At 37.7% G+C, this 19,006-nt stretch overlaps 1 protein-coding gene across 6 annotated transcripts in view; it reads left to right on the plus strand.

Annotated features, from left to right (window-relative positions):
* Positions 1–15,888, plus strand: part of INPP1 (inositol polyphosphate-1-phosphatase) — a 35,173-nt gene extending 19,285 nt beyond the window's left edge. For 4 of the 6 annotated variants that reach the window (XM_079135519.1, XM_079135524.1, XM_079135520.1 and 1 more), the window contains 5 exons: positions 3,725–3,992; positions 6,713–6,773; positions 9,872–10,072; positions 13,045–13,219; positions 15,072–15,888. In XM_079135519.1, the coding sequence (XP_078991645.1) occupies positions 3,789–3,992; positions 6,713–6,773; positions 9,872–10,072; positions 13,045–13,219; positions 15,072–15,627 (1,197 nt within the window). In that variant the 5' untranslated portion in view covers positions 3,725–3,788 and the 3' untranslated portion in view covers positions 15,628–15,888. Of the gene's footprint in view, positions 1–3,351; positions 3,412–3,724; positions 3,993–6,712; positions 6,774–9,871; positions 10,073–13,044; positions 13,220–15,071 lie in introns of all 6 variants that reach the window. The other 2 variants (XM_079135522.1, XM_079135523.1) reach the window with 1 other exon arrangement.
* The last annotated feature ends 3,118 nt before the right edge of the window (positions 15,889–19,006 follow it).

Consider the following 19,006-nt stretch of genomic DNA (forward strand, 5'->3'; position numbering starts at 1 on the left):
GGATCAGCTGAAGAAAGGGTTTTTCTGAGAGTAAAAGGGAAGTTAAGTGTCAATTAGTGATATATAATGCTCAAACTGGTGACAGATATTAGCTAGGTGTGTATTTTTCTGTATAATGTACATTATAATGTGCTTAGAATTATTATACAATAATTATTAATTTATTTAACTAACAATTTGTGAGATTTCATTGGCTAGAATACTGATTAACAGCATAGGCTTTGTCCACTTTTGGGACTTGAATCCTGTCCTGTTACTTCCTAACTGTGTGATTTGGGGGCACATTCCTTAACCTTCTTATACCTCAGTTTCTTCATCTGTAAAATGGAGATAACAATTCATATTTCATGGGGTTGTGTGAGAATTAAGTATACTAATATATTTGAAGTGCTTATAAGATGGCTGGCATATGTTAACCACCTAGTTTCAACTGTGGTCTATCCATGCACATGAATAGCTTCTAATAGAACCAAAGCATCTATTATAACTACAACTAATAATAGAACTACAAGTTTCCACCAATGTACCTGCCACTAGGTGCCAGCCACTCTTGAAATGAGGGCCATAAGAAGTGTGTAAAGTGAAAATTTTTCTTTTTAAAAACCACCTCAAAGATAATTTCCATGTGAAGCTGGAGAAGTTCTGTATTGGATGTCGCCTTCAATTTCTCTGTAGACAATCTCAAGTATTTGAGGTCAGGACAAATTGTTCAGTGTTCTTTTTCTTTTTCTTTTCTTTCTTTTTTATTTTTTTTTCCTCCAGGACTTCCTTCTTGCCTGCATGAACTGAAATGAGGATAGAGGGAGAGAGCTATCAGGAAACAGCTTACTGAGAAGTACAGTATGATGATTTGATTTGTTTGGAGGAAATAGTCTGTTCAGCCAGAAAGTAGTAGGTCAGCTATGCAAATTAATTAGGAAGTCTTTTTTTTTTTTAAATGTTTTGGGACAGAGTCTTGCTATGTCATCCAGCTAGCCTCAAATGCCTGTGCTCAAATAATCTTTGCCTTAGCCTCTCAAGTAGTGGGGACTACAAGTATGCACCTAGAAAGTCTTGTATGGGGGCTGTAGGTTATTTTTAGGGAGCTGGAAAACTGGAGAAGGAGAAATAGCTGAAGAAGTGCTGGGTTGGTTCAGATGGCTGGACAAAGTGTAGTGCCAATCTGAAACTATTCCTCTTAGAGCTTGACAAAATATAGTGATCCCTCAGGTCAGAATATACAGTGATTAAGGCTGAACTGTGGGATATCTTTGGATTTGAAAAACATGATTATTTGGCTAAGAATTTATAAAATCTGTACATCTGTTAATTTCAGGTCCACAGTTTGTGACTGATAGTTCTCCCCCATTGATCAAGTTGCTGGGTTTCCTAAGTAGTAACTGCTCAGGTGGGAACAACAGTCATTGAGGAAATAAAGGTCAGGTCCAAAGAGGAGGAAATTGATTCCTGGGGAACAGCTGTACAGGAACTTATCAGAGGCTATCCAACAGTATAGTTGATTCAGTGCCTCTTTACAGAAAAATATTAATTGGTTTTAACAAAGTTCAGTATAGTAGATAATACTGATATTGTTTATCTCAAAAGCTTCCAAATTGGACTCCTTAACATCTCTGTGTTGCTTTTAAGATAAAAAGTTAATTGGATACTCTTGGTTCATTGGTTCTTGCAAAACAATTACTAAGAAATCATAATTTATCTCTCATGGTTTGTGCTATACTAGGAATATGTACGCATCTCTCTGTGGGTGTATTATACATCATTTTAATTTGTGCCATATATGTGTCATATATGCCATAAATTATTTTGCAAAGTGCCTTAGCTTACTAAGAAACTGTTTTTCTTAATGTGTAGGTTCAAGGCAACTGAAGTGAATCTTCCCACATATCATTCATTTCTCAAAGAAAAAGCATTTAAAGTAGGAAGAGGTTTTTTAGTTTTAAGTACACCCTTCTACCACCTGGAAGCTTTTTGTGTTGTTACCAAAGGCCCGGTTTGTTTGGACAGGTGCTTTAAGATATTTTAAATGTCATTGCTTATTATAAAAGCATTAATATGTTTACTATGGAATATTTGAAAATAATAGAAAAACCTAATGAAAAAAGTCATATGCAGTTGACTACTCAGCAAAAACTATCACTCAACCACCACCTACCAATCTCTTTCTCCTTTCTTTCTCTTTCTGTGTAAACAAATATTGATAACATACTGTTACTCTATATATGTTCATAGTTTGTTTTTCCACTCAACACTGTAGTATTAGCACATTTCCATGTTATTCAGTATTCTTCATAAACATGTTTTGCTGACCTCACAGTATTTTATCTTACCATTTTGCCAGTGTTTAAGATTATTTTCAACTTTTTCTTCCTGTGAATAATATTAACCCACTGTGTACAGAAATACTTTTAACTCAACTCATTTCCTTAACCCAAATTAAGGACCCACTGGAGTTACAGACTAAAAAGGTGCTGTCTTCTCTAGGGACCTTGATATACTTCTGTTTATTGCCCTCTGGATATCTCCTTGTTTGTGAGCATGTGCACAACAGTGCCTCCTCCAAGGATGAATGTTAACTTTAAAACATGTATAATCAGAAAGAGGATGTCTCATTGTTTTATCCACTGCCCTTTTATAGCTGTTGAGGTTGGACATACTGTCTCATGCTGGTTTACCCATAATCTTAAAATGAGAACATATTTTGTTTGCAAACTTAAGATGAACTAATTGTGACAATTCACAATTAACCTGTTGCATCAGTATCTTTATATTTGTTCTAGTTTTTAGTCTCCAGTAGTCCATTCAGGAAACTTCTTTCCATGAAGACATCTGTCACCCATGATAATAAAGAGCCCAAGTGTCGATATGACTGATGCTGAACCCTATGCAGTTAGTCTTGCGTAACCCTGAATAAGTGACTTAACCTCCCAAAGCTTCCCTTTCCCTAACTGTAAAACAGGAAGGAAAATCCTCACAGTAATTCCCACAACAAGAAATGGGAATTATTCAGACTTTTAATACTGGTGAAAAATGTTTCTCTAATTGCAAGATAGGACCAAGAGATAGATCAAGGCATGGTAGCCTGACACTTTTAGAAGCCAGGACCTTTCAAGTCCCAACAAGTTGCATGTTTCACTGTTTTACTGTTTAGACTTTCACTTGGTAGGAGGAGCCCATAGATATAGGATTTTTTTTCCCCCAATGGGGCAGGGATAAGTTGGCTAGAAGATGGTTTGTGCTGCTATCCCAGGAGTCTTGCAGGACACACTGCTTCCTGACTTGCTACTTACTACTTGAGAAAGTTGCTCTGGAACTGATAGCTTAAATTTGTCCCACTTCTCTCTTCCTTTCAAGGTGAGAGAAAGAAAGAGCACTGCTTCAATCCTGCTGCTGAGTCTCTGTGGTCAGACTAGGGTCATTACAAGAATCTGGCTTTCCTTTAACCTTGGGCTCTACCTATCTGTTTAGAAATCTGTAAATATAATATTGATTCTCATTCAAGGATTTTTCTCACACTGATAATTCAGTTCTTTGTATAATGTATTTTTGAGAATGCAATTTTTTTTTTCAAGATTTTAAAAACACTAAGTTTCAAATTTCAGGTTATATGTACAGCCTTCCACACTGAGCCAGTCACACTGAGGTTGTGACTAAGTAGCTGGTAGGGTGAGGCACCCTGACATCACTCTCTGAACTGCTTTCTCTTTCACATTCTTGCACTTTACAGCTGACAGCCCAGTAAGTGGGTGCCGATTCCACCAGTAGCTGCCACTGAACAGCAAAGTTGAGAAATGTCAGAGATCCTCCGGGAACTGCTCCGCGTCTCAGAGAAAGCTGCCAACATTGCCCGGGCTTGCAGGCAGCAGGAAGCCCTCTTCCAGCTGCTCATTGAAGAAAAGAAAGAGGGAGAAAAGAACAAGAAGTTCACAGTTGATTTTAAGACGCTGGCTGATGTACTGGTGCAGGAAGTTATAAAACAGAATATGGAAAACAAGGTAAGAAATGTCACGGTCAAAGTAATTGTAAAATTGCCCCAATGGCTTTTTCCCCTCATAGAACAGTATGGCTTTTATTCCTCCTCAGAAAACTAGCATCTTGATTGAAATAAGTATCTTGGGTTCCCCCCTTGATTGGATTACAATGCTAAAAAACTGTTCACTGCAGAAAATCTTCTAAGTACAGAAAAGAAAAGAATAATCACAAAAATTTTTCTTTTATTAATGAGTTTCCTCTTAGTAAATAATACGTGTTCTCTGGAACACAAGCAAAATTGAGCCCTCTTTACCCTGCAACTAGAGAAAACCACAACTGTGTTTGCTAAATATTATTAGAATGTTTCCTTTCTTTGTGTACGTGTGTGCGTGACTCCTATCATTTATCTCATCAGAAATGAGAGCACATTGTTTTGTAACCTGTTTTTTGTTTTTGTTTTTTTTTTTTTAACTTGATATAGTAGGTCTTAACTTTTGGATTTAATCATTTATCCGATGTTTGCCTTGGTTATGGGACTTGTAGCTGGATAAAGTCTCCCTTTGTTTTACTAGAAAAACATTGTCATAACTAACAATGTTTGTAATTCTGTGTATCTTAAGCTGAATCACAAAACAGTATTCATAAGTAGTAGTAATAGTACTAGTAGTAGTAGTAGTGGTAGTAGAAGAGATCATACTAATGATGATAACAGACACTTATAAATGCTAAATGTATACCAGACATTGTTCTAAGGACTTTGAAAAGGGTAACTTATTTAGCCCTTTTAGTAATTTTATGACTTAGTGAATTACAGAAGGAACCAAAGAGAGCTTAAGTAACTTGCCTAAGGTTACACAGCAAACAAATGGCAGGGCAAGTTTTTGAACACAGGCAAACTGACTCCAAAGTCTATTTTTTTTTTTTTTTTTGGTACTAAGGATTGAACCCAATGGGGCTTAACCACTGAGTCACATCCCCATCCCTTTTTTGTATTTTATTTAGAGACAGGGTCTCTCTGAGTTGCTTAGGGCCCTTGCTAAACTGCTGAGGCTGGCTTTGGACTCACCGTTCTTCTGCCTCAACCTCTCAAGCTGCTGAGATTACAGGTGTATGCCACCGTGCTCTATTGCCAGAGTCTATATTCTTTTCAAAAGTATATTGCCTTTTATGTGAAAATCTAATAATTCTTTTTAGATTTTTGAGGATAGAACTTTGTGATAGAAAACATTTTAAATTATTGGAATATTTTCTATGAAATGCTTGAAATATGGGCCATCATTTAAGTAAAATCTTAACCATAGGCAGGAGACAAGAATCGATGACCCCATGAAATTTCTGCAAACTTTTGAGTTCCTCATACACTATAATATCTACATCAGAAAAACTAAATGAAGCAAACTTATTTTTGTTTGTTACTAATCAAGATAATTGAGTGCAAATGATGGTTGAGCAACTGGATTAGATATTTATTGACATTGATTTTTTTTATGGACTAATATTTGCCACAGACATTATAACAAATTCAGGCACTTGTTTATTCATGAAGTAAATGCCAGAACTTATGAACAAATAGTTTTCCTTTTCAATTATATAAAATATTTTTATTTCATGACCCTTATGTCCTGGCCCCTCAGAAACAGATGTTTAAGCAGACTTGGGAGACTGAGTTTCAGTCCTCGATGAATAGGATAGTTGCCAGCCCTTGTTGGCTTGTATCATCTTGCAAAATAGGAAAAAAATAACAAACAAAACCAAATCAAACAACAAAAAAATAAACCTCCAAGTGGTTCTGGGCATTATTAAAGCTTTTGGCCATCTGCAGATGACTGAGCTCAAATATTTAAAGCATTTCCTTACTTTTGTTCCCTATGAACATCATGCATATCACAAGGCAATTTTTATTTTTTAACTTTAATTTTTGTAGTTCTGGGGATTGAGCCCAGAACTCTCTACCGCTGAGCCACATTAGCGTTCTTTTTTGTTTGTTTGTTTGTTTGTTTTTGAGACAAGTTGCTGAGGCTGACTTTGAATGTGCCATCCTCCTGCCTCAGCTTCCTGAAGATTACAGGCATGCTTCAGCAAATGTTTTGAGAAAAATGATCCTTACTAGTGAGGATCAGAAGCAAAATGTATTTGAAAGTTTCCTGATCATATAAAGATGAGAGAAGATTCTTACTTGACTCAATTTATTTATTTTATATTGACATATAAATTATTGGTCAATAAAGTATTTCTACCTCTTTTTTTCCCTATATCTTCCTAGCCTGAAAGCTAATGATATTTCTGGCAGGAGCAGAAACACCCTTGGAAATGAAAAATAAAATCCAGCATTACCCTCTTATCTCTTCTATCTAGTCTCAATAATTTCAGGCACTTGATCATTAATATTAACTTATACAAGATACTAAGGTGCCATTTAAGATGATGGTTACAATATCTCCTTTGCAAGCATCCTAGCTCTAGGACCCTTCCATAGGAGGATAACAAGACATAAGAAAACCAGACTTCAACCATGATTTGGATTTTTTAGAGAGGCAAAGAAACAGGAAAATATTAGAGAACTAAGCACTGGATCAAGCTGGTGTCATTTTTTGTATTTGAATTGGTTTATACAGTTGGAAATTTCTGAAATTCAAATCTAATTGTGCTGTTCAACTTGAAATGTAAAATGGAAATCTATTGGGAATTGAACATGTGTGGGGGTTTTGTTGTTTTGCTTTTTGTCATATTCTGAATCATTCAGTTTCCAGGCTTGGAAAAAAATATTTTTGGAGAAGAATCTAATGAGTTTACTAATGATTTGGGTAAGTATAAAAATCTTAATGTATTTTTGTAACTTAAGCATGGTATGAGGTTCTGACCTCCAACTTACAGCATGAAATACGTGGATGTTTGGAAACCTTTCAAAGTCAACAGTACATATTTGAATGTGAAGCTTCATTCAATCTGTACCTCAGAATATCATGCCATTTAAGAGAGAGATGTGATCTCTTAGAATAATTCAGCATGTCCATGTATCATTTTAAATATAAATCTGTGGCTTTAAATAATTAATAAATTACTTTTTGGAAAAGTTGCACAGCCCTTTGGGAACCTAATGGAGGTTATTTGATGCCCCCAGAAAGATGCACAGCTACATGGATGTACAGACAATTTCAGGTCTAAGTCCTTTTATGGACCCCCTGGGAGCCCTTGACCCTGAACTGCTCAGTGATCTCGAACCATTGTTTCTCAAGGTCTCAGAACCTCTGTAAAGGTACTTGAAGTAAATTAGTGGCAAGCTGGTTTTGTTATTTTTTGTTTGTTTTTATTTTGCTTGAGACAGAATCTCAGAGTCCTGTCTTGATATGTTATCCAGACAGGTCTGGAACTCCTGGGTTTAAGTGATCCTTCTGCTTCCTCCCCCAGAATGGCTGGAGATACCACAGCACCCCACAGTGCTGGGCCAATACCAAGATTTGTTTTTTTATTTAAATTTTAATTTTTTACAGACTGCATTTTGATTCACTGTACACAAATGGGGTACAACTTTTCATTTCTATGGTTGTACACAATGTAGATTCACACCATTCATGTGATCATACATATACATAGGGTAATACTGTCTGTTTCATTCTACTATCTTTCCTTCCTCCACCCGCTCCCGCCCCATTTTCCTCTACACCATCCAAAGTTCCTACATTCTTCTCTTCCCCGCCCCTCGCCACCCCACCTCGGTATGTATCGTCATCCACTTATCAGAGAAAACATTTGGCCTTTGGTTTTTTGGGCTTGGCCTATTTCACTTAGCAATGCCAAGATTTTAATCTTATTTATTTTGTTTCCTACAGGCATATTGCCCTTCAGTGACCTCTATGTTCCATGGCAGTTTGGGGGAAAATATCATAATCTATCTGATTATTTTCGGAGAAATTTTTCATTTTTAGTTTGTTTGGGATTTTTGTTTAATATGAGAAGACTAAAATAATGACTCTTAAACATTGTTCATGGGACAAATAGTCAAATATTGGGAAACACATTTACAAAGGAAGAAAATGAATTTTTACAAAGAAAAAAATGAGTTTCTGGATTAACTCTGAAAACCTTTTTAAATCTCCTTCATGAGCAATACATTAAAAATGTACTTGGTTCTAATAATACTGCTTTAGTCAACTCTCTTTGTCACTGTGATCAAAAGACGTGACAAGTAGGAAGTTTATTTTGGCTCACAGATTCAGAGGTTTTACTCCATAGACAGCTGACTCCACAGCTCTGGGTGCCCAGGTGAGGCAGAACATCATGGTAAAAGGCCCCAGGTAACCTACTTCCTCCAGCCACACCCTACCTGTCCACAATTACACCCAGTTTATTTTTATCAGTGGATTAATCCACTGACATAGGTTTCATGTCTCATAATCTATTCATCTCTGAAAATTCTTGCATTATCACACATATGAGCTTTCAGGGGACACCGCATATCTAAACCATAATAGACACTCCGTAGGAAGAGAGAGTTAGCTGAAAGTTAAAAATAACTCCTGTGATTAACTCACAAGAATTCCTCATTAAACATCCTACATTTGACTATTTTACAAAGTTATTTCTATACATCACTTATCCAGAATTATAGGGACACAAAGCCATTCCACATCTACTTTCCCGTTTGTCGAAAGGGCAAAGAAATGTGGAGCAGGGAAGAGGAGAGACCGTGGTGGATGGCGTGAGTCCAGGCAGGATGGGATCTTGGCCAGAGTTCAGGTTTCCCTCCAAGTTTGGTGGGGATTCACTGGCCTGTTTTAATCCAAGGAGTGATATGATATGATTTACTCATTTCAATGATCCTGTGACTTTTAGTAAACCCAAAGTAGTGTTCAGTATGTGGCACTTATTAATACTATTATTCCCTAACTTTAATAGTCTAATTTAATTTGAATTTAAGTGTTTCTTGCCGATTCAAAGTCATCATTGTAGGCTGGGGATATAGCTCAAGGGTAGAGTGCTTACCTAGCACGTGTGAGGCCCTGTGTCCAATCACCACCACCACCAAAAAAAAAAAGTCATCATTGTAATAGATTCATACTGTGCTTCCCAAACTTTACTGATCATATCATTACATCAGGATCTTGTTAAAATCCAGTAGGTCTGGTCTGGTGTAAGGCCTGAAGTTCTGTTTTTTTTATTTTTGTTTTTGTTTTGTTTTGTTTTTAATGGCATTGGGGATTAAACTCAAAGGTGTTCTACCACTGAGCTGCACTCCCAGTCCTTTTTACTTTTTATTTTGAGACAGGGTCTTGCTCAATTGCTGAGGCTAGCACTGAATTTGCAATCCTCCTTCCTCAGCCTCCACACCCAGTGAGATTCTGAATTTATAACAAGCTCCTGGGTGATAACAGATGCAGCTGGTCCCTGAAACATATAGGGTAGTAAGGAGTATGGATCTGTATATCTAAAAAGCCCCAAAGTGCCATGTTTATTTAATTTTTAAAAGAGTTTCTTGTTTTCTCCATTGAAGTTTCTTTTTATACTCTTAATTTGCCTTTTTAAAATATTAAATTTTAAAAAGACAAAAATAAATAAAGATTAATTATCAAGGATTTTTAACTGGTCTGTGAACCCTCTTAAAATCGACACAAAATTGTGTCTATGTTGACATTTTCCTGGGGAGTCAGTCTTTCAAGGCCTATACCCCACCCTGAGATTAAGGGCATCAGGTGACTGGCCATTTGTGACTTGGTGAAGCTCCCTAGGTGATTCTGGTGGTCCTCAGGCTTAGGAACCATGAGTGTGGATATGTTGACCTCACCTAATGCAGGGACATGGCTTTTGCAGCCTCCTTCTGTCTCTCTCTTTACTCCCACCCCTCTGTTGTTCTTTCTCCACTGAAGTTCTCGAGATGTAATGGATTTTAGTTTGTCTTTTCTAGGGGAAAAGATTACCATAAAACTGTGTTCAACAGAGGAAGAAACAGCACAGCTTCTTAGCAAAGTCCTTAATGGTAACAAGTCAGCAGCCGAAGCACTAGCCAAGGTTGTTCATCAGGACGTCGCCTTTGCTGACCCAGCTCTGGATTCGATAGTGATCAACATTCCACAGGACCTTATAGGAATTTGGGTGGATCCCATAGGTAAGTACAGGAGAATATGTTTGCTCTGTTTCCTGTGTATTTGTTCTTCTGCACAATCCTCTTTCTTTCTTTCTTTCTTTCTTTTTTTTTTTTTGACTTGGAAAAATAAAAATTATTGAAAGTATAGTTTAATTCTTCTAGAAGATTTAAAATTTTAAAGTTTCAAAATGCTAAGAGTTGAGATGTATTATGATGTGTTGGTTATAGATATATGTGTATATACATATACTATATCTATGCACATATGCACATTTATACCCATGTCTATAACAGGTGTGCATATATACTACCCAGGCCCACAGAAGGGCCAGACTGGTACATAAGTGAGGACATGAAGTGACAGCCGTTATGACAATTGAGAGCACATGGTGCTGTTTGGGAGTACAGGCCAGATCTTCAGATTTTGTGGGAGGATAAAAAAAGCAAAATCCAGGGTCTTAAGTGAAATGGTCCCAAGGTTTCTTTTTTTTTTTTTTTTTTAATTTGTAGTTGTAGATGGAGAGCATGCCTTTATCTTACTTGTTTATTTTTATATGTGTGCCTCACATATGCTAGGCAAGCACTCTGCCACTGTGCTACAGCCCCAGCCCAAAAGTTCCCAGTTTTTAACCATTGATTACTAATTCATTTAAACAAATCAACAATCAGAGCAGTATTGATCAAGCAGAACAGTCAGTTTGCAAGCCTGTGTAGATCTTACCATTGTTTTTTGTTTTATTGTGGTAGGCACACAATCTATTGCTCATTGTTTTAAAAATGTGGTCCTTTTCTTCAGTGATGCCACTAATACCAAATCCCAGATATTTTGCACGCTCCCCCATTTTTTTCCCACCTCCCTGCCATATTCCACCAGACACATTTTTTTCTTTTTTTTTTTTTTAATTGTAAACAAATGGGATACATGTTGTTTCTCTGTTTGTGCATGGAGTAATCATCAATTTATATGGGGTAATGTTGTTTGATTCATTCTGTTATTTTTCCCTTCCCCCCACCCCTCCACTCCTCTTTTCCCTCTATACAGTCCTTCCTTCCTCCATTCTTGCCTCCCTCCCTAACCCTAACCCTAACCTTAACCCTAACACTAACCCCTCCCACCCCCTGTTATGTGTCAACATCCGCTTATCAGCGAGATCATTCATCCTTTAGTTTTTTGAGATTGGCTTATCTCACTTAGCATGATATTCTCCAATTTCATCCATTTGCCTGCAAATGCCATAATTTTATCATTCTTTATGGCTGAGTAATATTCCATTGTATATATATATATATACCACAGTTTCTTTATCCATTCATCGATTGAGGGGCATCTAGGTTGGTTCCACAATCTGGCTATTGTGAATTGAGCAGCTATGAACTTTGATGTGGCTGTATCTCTGTAGTATGCTGATTTTAAGTCCTTTGGGTATAGACCAAGGAGTGGGATAGCTGGGTCAAATGGTGGTTCCATTCCAAGCTTTCTGAGGAATCTCCACACTGCTTTCCAGAGTGGCTTCACTAATTTGCAACCCCACCAGCAATGTATGAGTGTACCTTTTCCCCCACATCCTTGCCAATACCTATTGTTGCTTGTGTTCTTGCCACTAGACACATTTTACTGAGCAGACAAACTCCTTCACCCTTTCCATCGTGAAAGAACATTAACAGTGTTATAAAAATGGGTTTAATTGACTGGGCTCGGTAGTGCATGCCTTAGTCTTGACCATCTGGGAGGCTGAAGCAAGAGGATAACTTGATCTGAGGAGTCCTAGACCAGCCTGGACAACATAGCATGACCTCATCAAGGAAAAAAAGAGAGAGAGAAAGAAATAGGAGTTTAATTAGAGAATTGCATAACATTCAGTCAATGTATGTGGAAACTAAGAGTCTTTCCCAAAATCTTCCATTACTTAAGGGGAAATTACATCAATTATGATTTCTGAAGGGCAAGAATTTCCTGTTTCTTGGTTTTGTTTTGTTTTGTTTTGTTGGTACCAAGGATTGAACCCAGGAGCGCTTGACCACTGAACCACAACACCAGTCCTTTTTTTTAATTTTTATTTTGAGACAGGGTCTCACTAAGTTGCTTTAGGGACTTGCTAAGTTGCTGAGACTCGCTTTGAATCTGCAATTCTCCTGCCTCAACCTCCTGAGATCCTGGGATTACAGGCATGCACAATCATACCCAGTTGTTTCTTGGTTCTTGTTTTTGTTCTCTAGCTCTCTGCATCTTCTGCCGGTCTCATCCTTAATTGGGTGCTAACCCCCTGGATGTTGGCATGTGCCTGCTGGCATATCCATCTCTGAAGAGGAAACAGCTCTTCCACTTCTTTTTCACAAGAGCACCATTAATTTCTTTCTTTTTATGCCACCATCATTGCCTTTCCCTCTTGGACCCTGAGGAACCAAATAATACTAACAATAAAAGATAATTCTGCCTCTGGCAGATTGCTGGAAGAAGGCCTTTCTATCTCTCATTGTACTAGTCTTCTGGTTAATAACAGTTCTAAAATAATCTCATCCATTATTCTGAGTTGTTAGCTTTTAAATGCTTTCCACCTGTGACGAATATTTGAGGGCTTATTATAATGAAGGTGCTCTACTACATGCTGCAGGAACTATAGACAGGTCCTCTCCTTCAATTCTCTTTAGTCAGGAGAATGAAACATAAGCAGCTTAAGACTGAAATATAGGAGGCCAAGTAACAATTTGATACAGGTGATATCCAAGAATTAAAACCTGCTAAAGTCAATTAAAAGAAAAGAGAAATTACAGGGCGGGATTGTGGCTCAGTGGTAGGGCACTTGCCTAGCATGTCTGAGGCACTGGGTTTGATTTTTCAAGACCACATACAAATAAATAAATAAAGATTCATCAACAACTAATAAAAATATTTAAAAAATAGAGATCACATTGGGCAAAATTTATAGATATATTCAGCATTATCTTCTACATAATCTTTACCTGAACCCCAACACCTTTACTTCATTTTTCAGATTCAACCTATCAGTATATTAAAGGTTCTGCTGATACTCAATCCAACCAAGGAATATTCCCCTCTGGACTTCAGTGTGTCACTATTTTAATTGGTGTCTATGACATACAGACAGGGGTGCCTCTGATGGGAGTCATCAATCAACCTTTTGTGTCACGAGACCTAAACACTCTCAGGTAAAAGATGAACATTTTTGTCTATTACAGTCTTTGGAATTTACTTCCTCAGCTTTGCTTACGGTCAGGATGATCACTACATGATATTCCCACCATACATTTTGGTGTTCCCACTAAAAGTATGCATGTTTGAATTAAAGTTCTTTCTATTTTCAGTCCTGGATTTGGCAAAATTTTATTTGGCCAAAGTGCATGTGAGGTAGAAATTTTAAAAGAAATACTCTCTCGGAGATATCATGGGTTTACATTTGGGAGATAGCAACCCTATTCTCCATTTCTAGAATGCACTCAGAACCAGATTAATAAAATGGTGCTGCTGGGCACAGTAGCATGTCCCTGTCATCCCAGCTACTAGGGAGGCTGAGGTAAGAGGGTCACAAGTTTGAAGGTGGATGAGAAACTTAGCAAGACACTATCCCAAAATACTTTTTAAAAGGGCTGGGGATATGGAACAGTTGTATAGCACTTGCCTAGCATGTGTGAAGTCCTGGATTCGATCCTCAGTACCACAAAATAAATAAATTAGAATGGTACTAAAATGGTCTTCTAACACTTTGGACCAGGATAGATGTCATCTGTCATAACTATATAGCCAGTTGAACTTTTTGTATAATTTTAGAAGAAACTTAAAACAAAATGTGAAAAATATCCAGTGAAAACGTTGACAGTTGTGATCAGGATCAGAGCCTACCTCTGGGGCATCTCTCCTCATGAATGCTGTCAGCATCACTTCCCTTTCTGCCTCCTCTCCCTCTGCCCTTTCCACAGACTCCTGAACAGAGCATAGAGGGTGGTGAGGACAACAACTGCCTCTGATTCTTGGCCTGGGCTTTGGGTTGATTCCAGGGCAGGCAGGGTTCAAATAGAAGCAGCTTAAGGTGGTTGTTGTTGTTGTTGTTTTTAACTTTTTAAAATTGAAATAGGTCATTTTTTTCTATTTATATAGAACTACATATTTTTATTGAATTTTGAGTCACTTCAGGGAAGAATAGTTTGCTCTTTACAACTCTGGAATTTTGATTTTTTTCTTCTACCTCTGTTTTCTTCAAAACCAAAAATATGTTTGTGTCATCTTTAAAAGGTCATTAGGAAATTAAAAAGAATTGGGGCAGGATGAGACATACTCATGACCTAGAAATGGAGATGGTCACCAAAGTACTTGGTGCCACAGATTCTAGAGTGAGATCACCTGGGTTTGAATGCAGATTTGTACCACTTACAAGCTTGGTGGGCCTCAGCAGCTTATTTATTTTCTCAAAGTCTCCATTTCCTGTTCTGTAAACAGTAAAATTTCCAACATAGAATGTATGTGAAGAACAGATGAATGGAAGGTACTGTTGTTGCTATTGTTGATCAAAATAATAACATTTTGAGTCCCAGCTTTCTTGGTGTTAGAAGCCAAAGTGGAACTGGGTAAGCAAGAGAATAAAAAGGAGTAACCAAAAAACAAAAAAACTTGTTATAGGTTGTAAGACATTTGAAGATTGATTTACCTGTTCATCTTTTACCCTACTAAACTTTAAATGCCAAAAGTGGCAATAAAAGCTTGCAGTGTTTCTGGAGACTGGAAATCAAACAAATATTTTGATGTTGTCTTAGATTGATGTGATAATGCAGTAGAAGTGGAAGTATCCCTAATTGTAACAGCACAGGCAGATGCATGCGTAAGAGTAACTTTTAAAACTGAATTAGCTACTTGAGATCTATTTCTAGGCTTAGGGGAGGTAAAACTCGTTATGCTAGGATGAACTGAGTTTTGGTTTGTTTTCATTTTATTAAGTTTGGAAGCACTATGACTCATGAAAAACAAATGTGCAAATCACCTCTATCGACTGAACTTTTTCTTCCATAGGTGGAAAGGACAGTGCTACTGGGGCCTTTCTTACATGGGGACCAATATCCATTCACTTGAGCATGCCATCTGTAAAAGAAATGGCAGTGAAAAGCGGACTGAGAACTCCAGCCCTGAGTCAGAGGCCTCTGCTTTTTCAGCAGTCATTAGTACCAGCGAGAAGGAGAGCATCAAGGCTGCGCTAGCGCGCGTGTGCGGAGACAGGATCTTCCGGGCAGCTGGGGCTGGTTACAAGAGCCTTTGTGTTGTCCAAGGCCTCGTTGACATTTACATCTTTTCAGAAGACACCACGTTCAAGTGGGACTCCTGTGCTGCTCATGCCATCCTAAGGGCCATGGGCGGGGGAATGGTGGACATGAAAGAATGTTTAGAAAGGAATCCAGACTCGGGGCTGGATTTGCCACAGCTGCTGTACCACAGGGAAAACCAAGGCGCCGCTGGGGTGGATCGCTGGGCCAACAAGGGAGGACTGATCGCATACAGATCCAGGGAGCGGCTGGAGACGTTCCTGAGCCTCCTTGTCCAACACCTGGCACCTTTGGAGACACAGGCGTAGAGGTCTCTGACCTCAAAATACATGTAAGCCAAACTGCAACTGTTTCCCATTATCTCTATCTTTTGAAGATAGTTTTGTCCTATTGATGGCTAACATTCACCTTCCTCTTTTGAGGAATATTTTTCCATTATGTGTTCATAATGTTAATTTCAGTAAATTAATGACATTCATGCAGTAAATTGATGTATGATATTCTTACTGTGAATATGATGTTAATGTTGCTTGAAACTTATTCAATAAAATATTGAAGAAAGGAAAAAATCTTATTCAATTCATAGAACTTCTCTAAACATCTAAGAACTGTCTATAGAATAACTGTCACTGAAATATTAGGGAGAATACAGGAAGGGTTTCCATGGGTTTTGTCTCCTTGAAGGGAAAATCTGCAGTTTTAGCCTGTGGTGGAACATCCAGAACTGAATTTCCATAATGTACCCAAATCCATGTACTTTCAATAGTATTATTATTTCCCTTAAGAAGGAAAGGCTGGAGCACTGTGGACTCCCTCCCACCTGCTCAGAGACAGTGAGGGAATTAGATAGAGATTCACACAGGAAGGGGAAGTGGGGGTGGCAGTGGGGTGCTGGGGAGGGGAGTGCTGGGGGAAAAGACCATAGATAACACAGAGACCCAAGAGAGACAGACTCCATTTCTGCAGAAGGGGATGGAGTAGAGATTTCTATGATTTTTGTGTATTTACTACACTTCACAAGAGGTAGCTTTGTGTGTACCAGTGTCCTATATTGAATATTCTCTGAGATGGACACGTACCGTGGTTACTGGGTTTTGGGTTTTGTTTTTGTTAGTGCTCTGCTAACCCTGTAGTGTCCACCAGAGGGATCAAACCCTCAGTGCTGATCACTGTGCGCCCTCTGGGGGCCAAAGGATGTTCCTCCATTTTTCTGCAATCACAAAGGAATGAAAATAACAAAGTTGGTTTTTTTTCCCTTCTGTCCCTAAACTAAGAAAATAAATAAATAAATAAAGGTCGACAATAATAGTTGCATATACTTAATGTTGTATAACATGATGCTTTGGAATATGCATACACCACAGAATAACTACATCAAGCTATTAACATTTGCATTGTCTTATTATTTTTTTGTGTGTGGTGAGAACACAAAATATTCTCCATTAGCAGTTTTCAAGTATACAATACATTGTTATTAACTATCTCTTTGAAATTTTGTATCTTTTGACGAATGTCCCCACCACCACTACTCCAGACCCTGGTAACCAACGTCCTACTTTCTACTTCTATGAGTTGCCTTGTTAAATTCCATATACATGTGAGCTTATGGGGGCTAGGTTGTGGCTTAGTGGTAGTGCACTCACCTGGCACATGTAAGACCCTGGGTTTGATTCCTTAGCACCACATAAAAGTAAAAATAAGTTTATTGTGTTCACCTACAACTAAATATGTGTGTGTGTGTATATATAGAGAGAGATAGATATGAAAATTTTTTTTAAAGTGAGATTATGGGGCATTTGTCTTCCAGTGCTGGCTTATTTGTATTCATAATGTTTTTAGGTTCATCCTGTTGTTGCAAATGACAGGATTTCCTTCTTTTTAAAGGCCAATGGTATTCCATTGTGTATATATACACCACATTTTCTTTATCTGTCCATTCAATGATACACAATCGGGAACTGATTGCATATCATGAACATTGTGAACATGGGAGTGCAGTTATTTCTTCCACAAATGAAATCACATTTCCTTTTTTTTTTTTTTGCATATACACCTTTTTTGCATATAGCAGATTCAGCGATTTATTTAGTGATTAGTTTTTAGACGTTTACACTGTGCTCAATGGTTGTGGGCTGTCAAGTCTTATCTTGTCACTAATAGTCTGATTTTAAAGGTTAATTTGAAGTCAAAGTCAGTTGATTCTTCACAAAACACAGTAGAAATGAAAATCCCCCACTCCCAAATGCAATCATCATGGAAACAGACTATGGAGAGGGGGAAAGAAAAAGGCATATGCTGATACCAAGAACGCTGATGAAGCATGTAAATAATCAAGAACCCACAGCAGAAGAGCCATCTTCAGTGAGATCCAGACAGTTCCTCAACTAATCGGAAGGGAAAAGGAGCTGGAGAGAAAAGGGAATCAATGTATTCTTTAAGCACCTATTATATGCAATCAGCCTTGCATATTTGTGGCTTCTGCATCCAAGATTCAATCTCTGTTGGATAGAAAATATTTGAAAAAAATTTGTACTGAATATGTCCAGTTTTGTTGACATTGTTCCCTAGACAATATTTGAAAAAGGTTTTTCATCTGTACTGAATATGTCCAGTATTTTTGTCAACATTCCCTAAATAATGCAGCAGAACAACTATTTAAGTATCACTTATATTGAATTTAGATATCATAAGTAATCTGCAATTATATTGAATTTAGTTATTATAAATAATCTAGAGATGATTTAAGTATTGATAGGTATTAATAGATTATTTGCAAACATTTCATCATTTTATATTCGGGATTTGAGTTTCTGTGGATTTGGTTATCTACAGGGGTTCCTGGAATGAATCACTTACTAACACTGAGGGGCAACTGTATGTTCATTGTCAATCTTTGCCAGAAAGCCACAGCCCTTCCTTGAGCCTGGGTCTGCTGGTAGGTCATTGTTTCTCTTGTAAAAGCCACACCCAGGTGAGCATGATTTCTAATTTTAATTAGTTTACAGGAAAAACCTAAAAATATTTGCAAAGTAGTCTGAGGACATGTTCATTCTGTATTTTTGTAATCTTTTCCCTCTATTTTTACAGTTGACTCATATGGTAATTTAAGATCCACCTTAATCAACCCTTACCCAAACCTTCAATTCTTTGTTTTTAAACTCATGTTCTATTATTTTATATTATATTTAATTAACCATTGTCATTGTCAAAAGTAAAATTAGGACAGAGTTTTGGAAGTCAGTACCTCTTGGTTCACAGAGAACTCATTTGTTGGGAAGAAGAGTAGTGGGGGGATGGTGGGGAGGTGTTGTAGAGAGGAGTCCCTTGGTCACAAAGGTCAGATATCCTGGCCATGGTCGGCGTGTTTTACAGGAGAATGGATATAGAGATTAATCTGCTAGGTTACTTTGATGGACAGTAGTAAAAAGGGAGCTTAAACTGCACATCGGTAAGAACAGTCTCTGAGAATTCAAGAAAACGTTGATTCATCTCTTGTTCTCAAAACCCACAACAATCATTAAGGAAACCCTCTTGGTTCCACTTTCAAAATATACTCAGAATTCCACCATCCCTCCCGACTCCTACCCCTCACCTTGCTCCAGGCCCCGTTTATGCCTTACCTGGATTATTGCAGTAAACTGCTAACTTGCCACCATACACCTTAGTTTCAATGCAGAAGCCAGAATG

The sequence above is a fragment of the Sciurus vulgaris genome (genome assembly GCF_902686455.1).
Source record: "Sciurus vulgaris genome assembly, chromosome: 3".
In the NCBI taxonomy this organism is placed as follows: domain Eukaryota; kingdom Metazoa; phylum Chordata; class Mammalia; order Rodentia; family Sciuridae; genus Sciurus; species Sciurus vulgaris.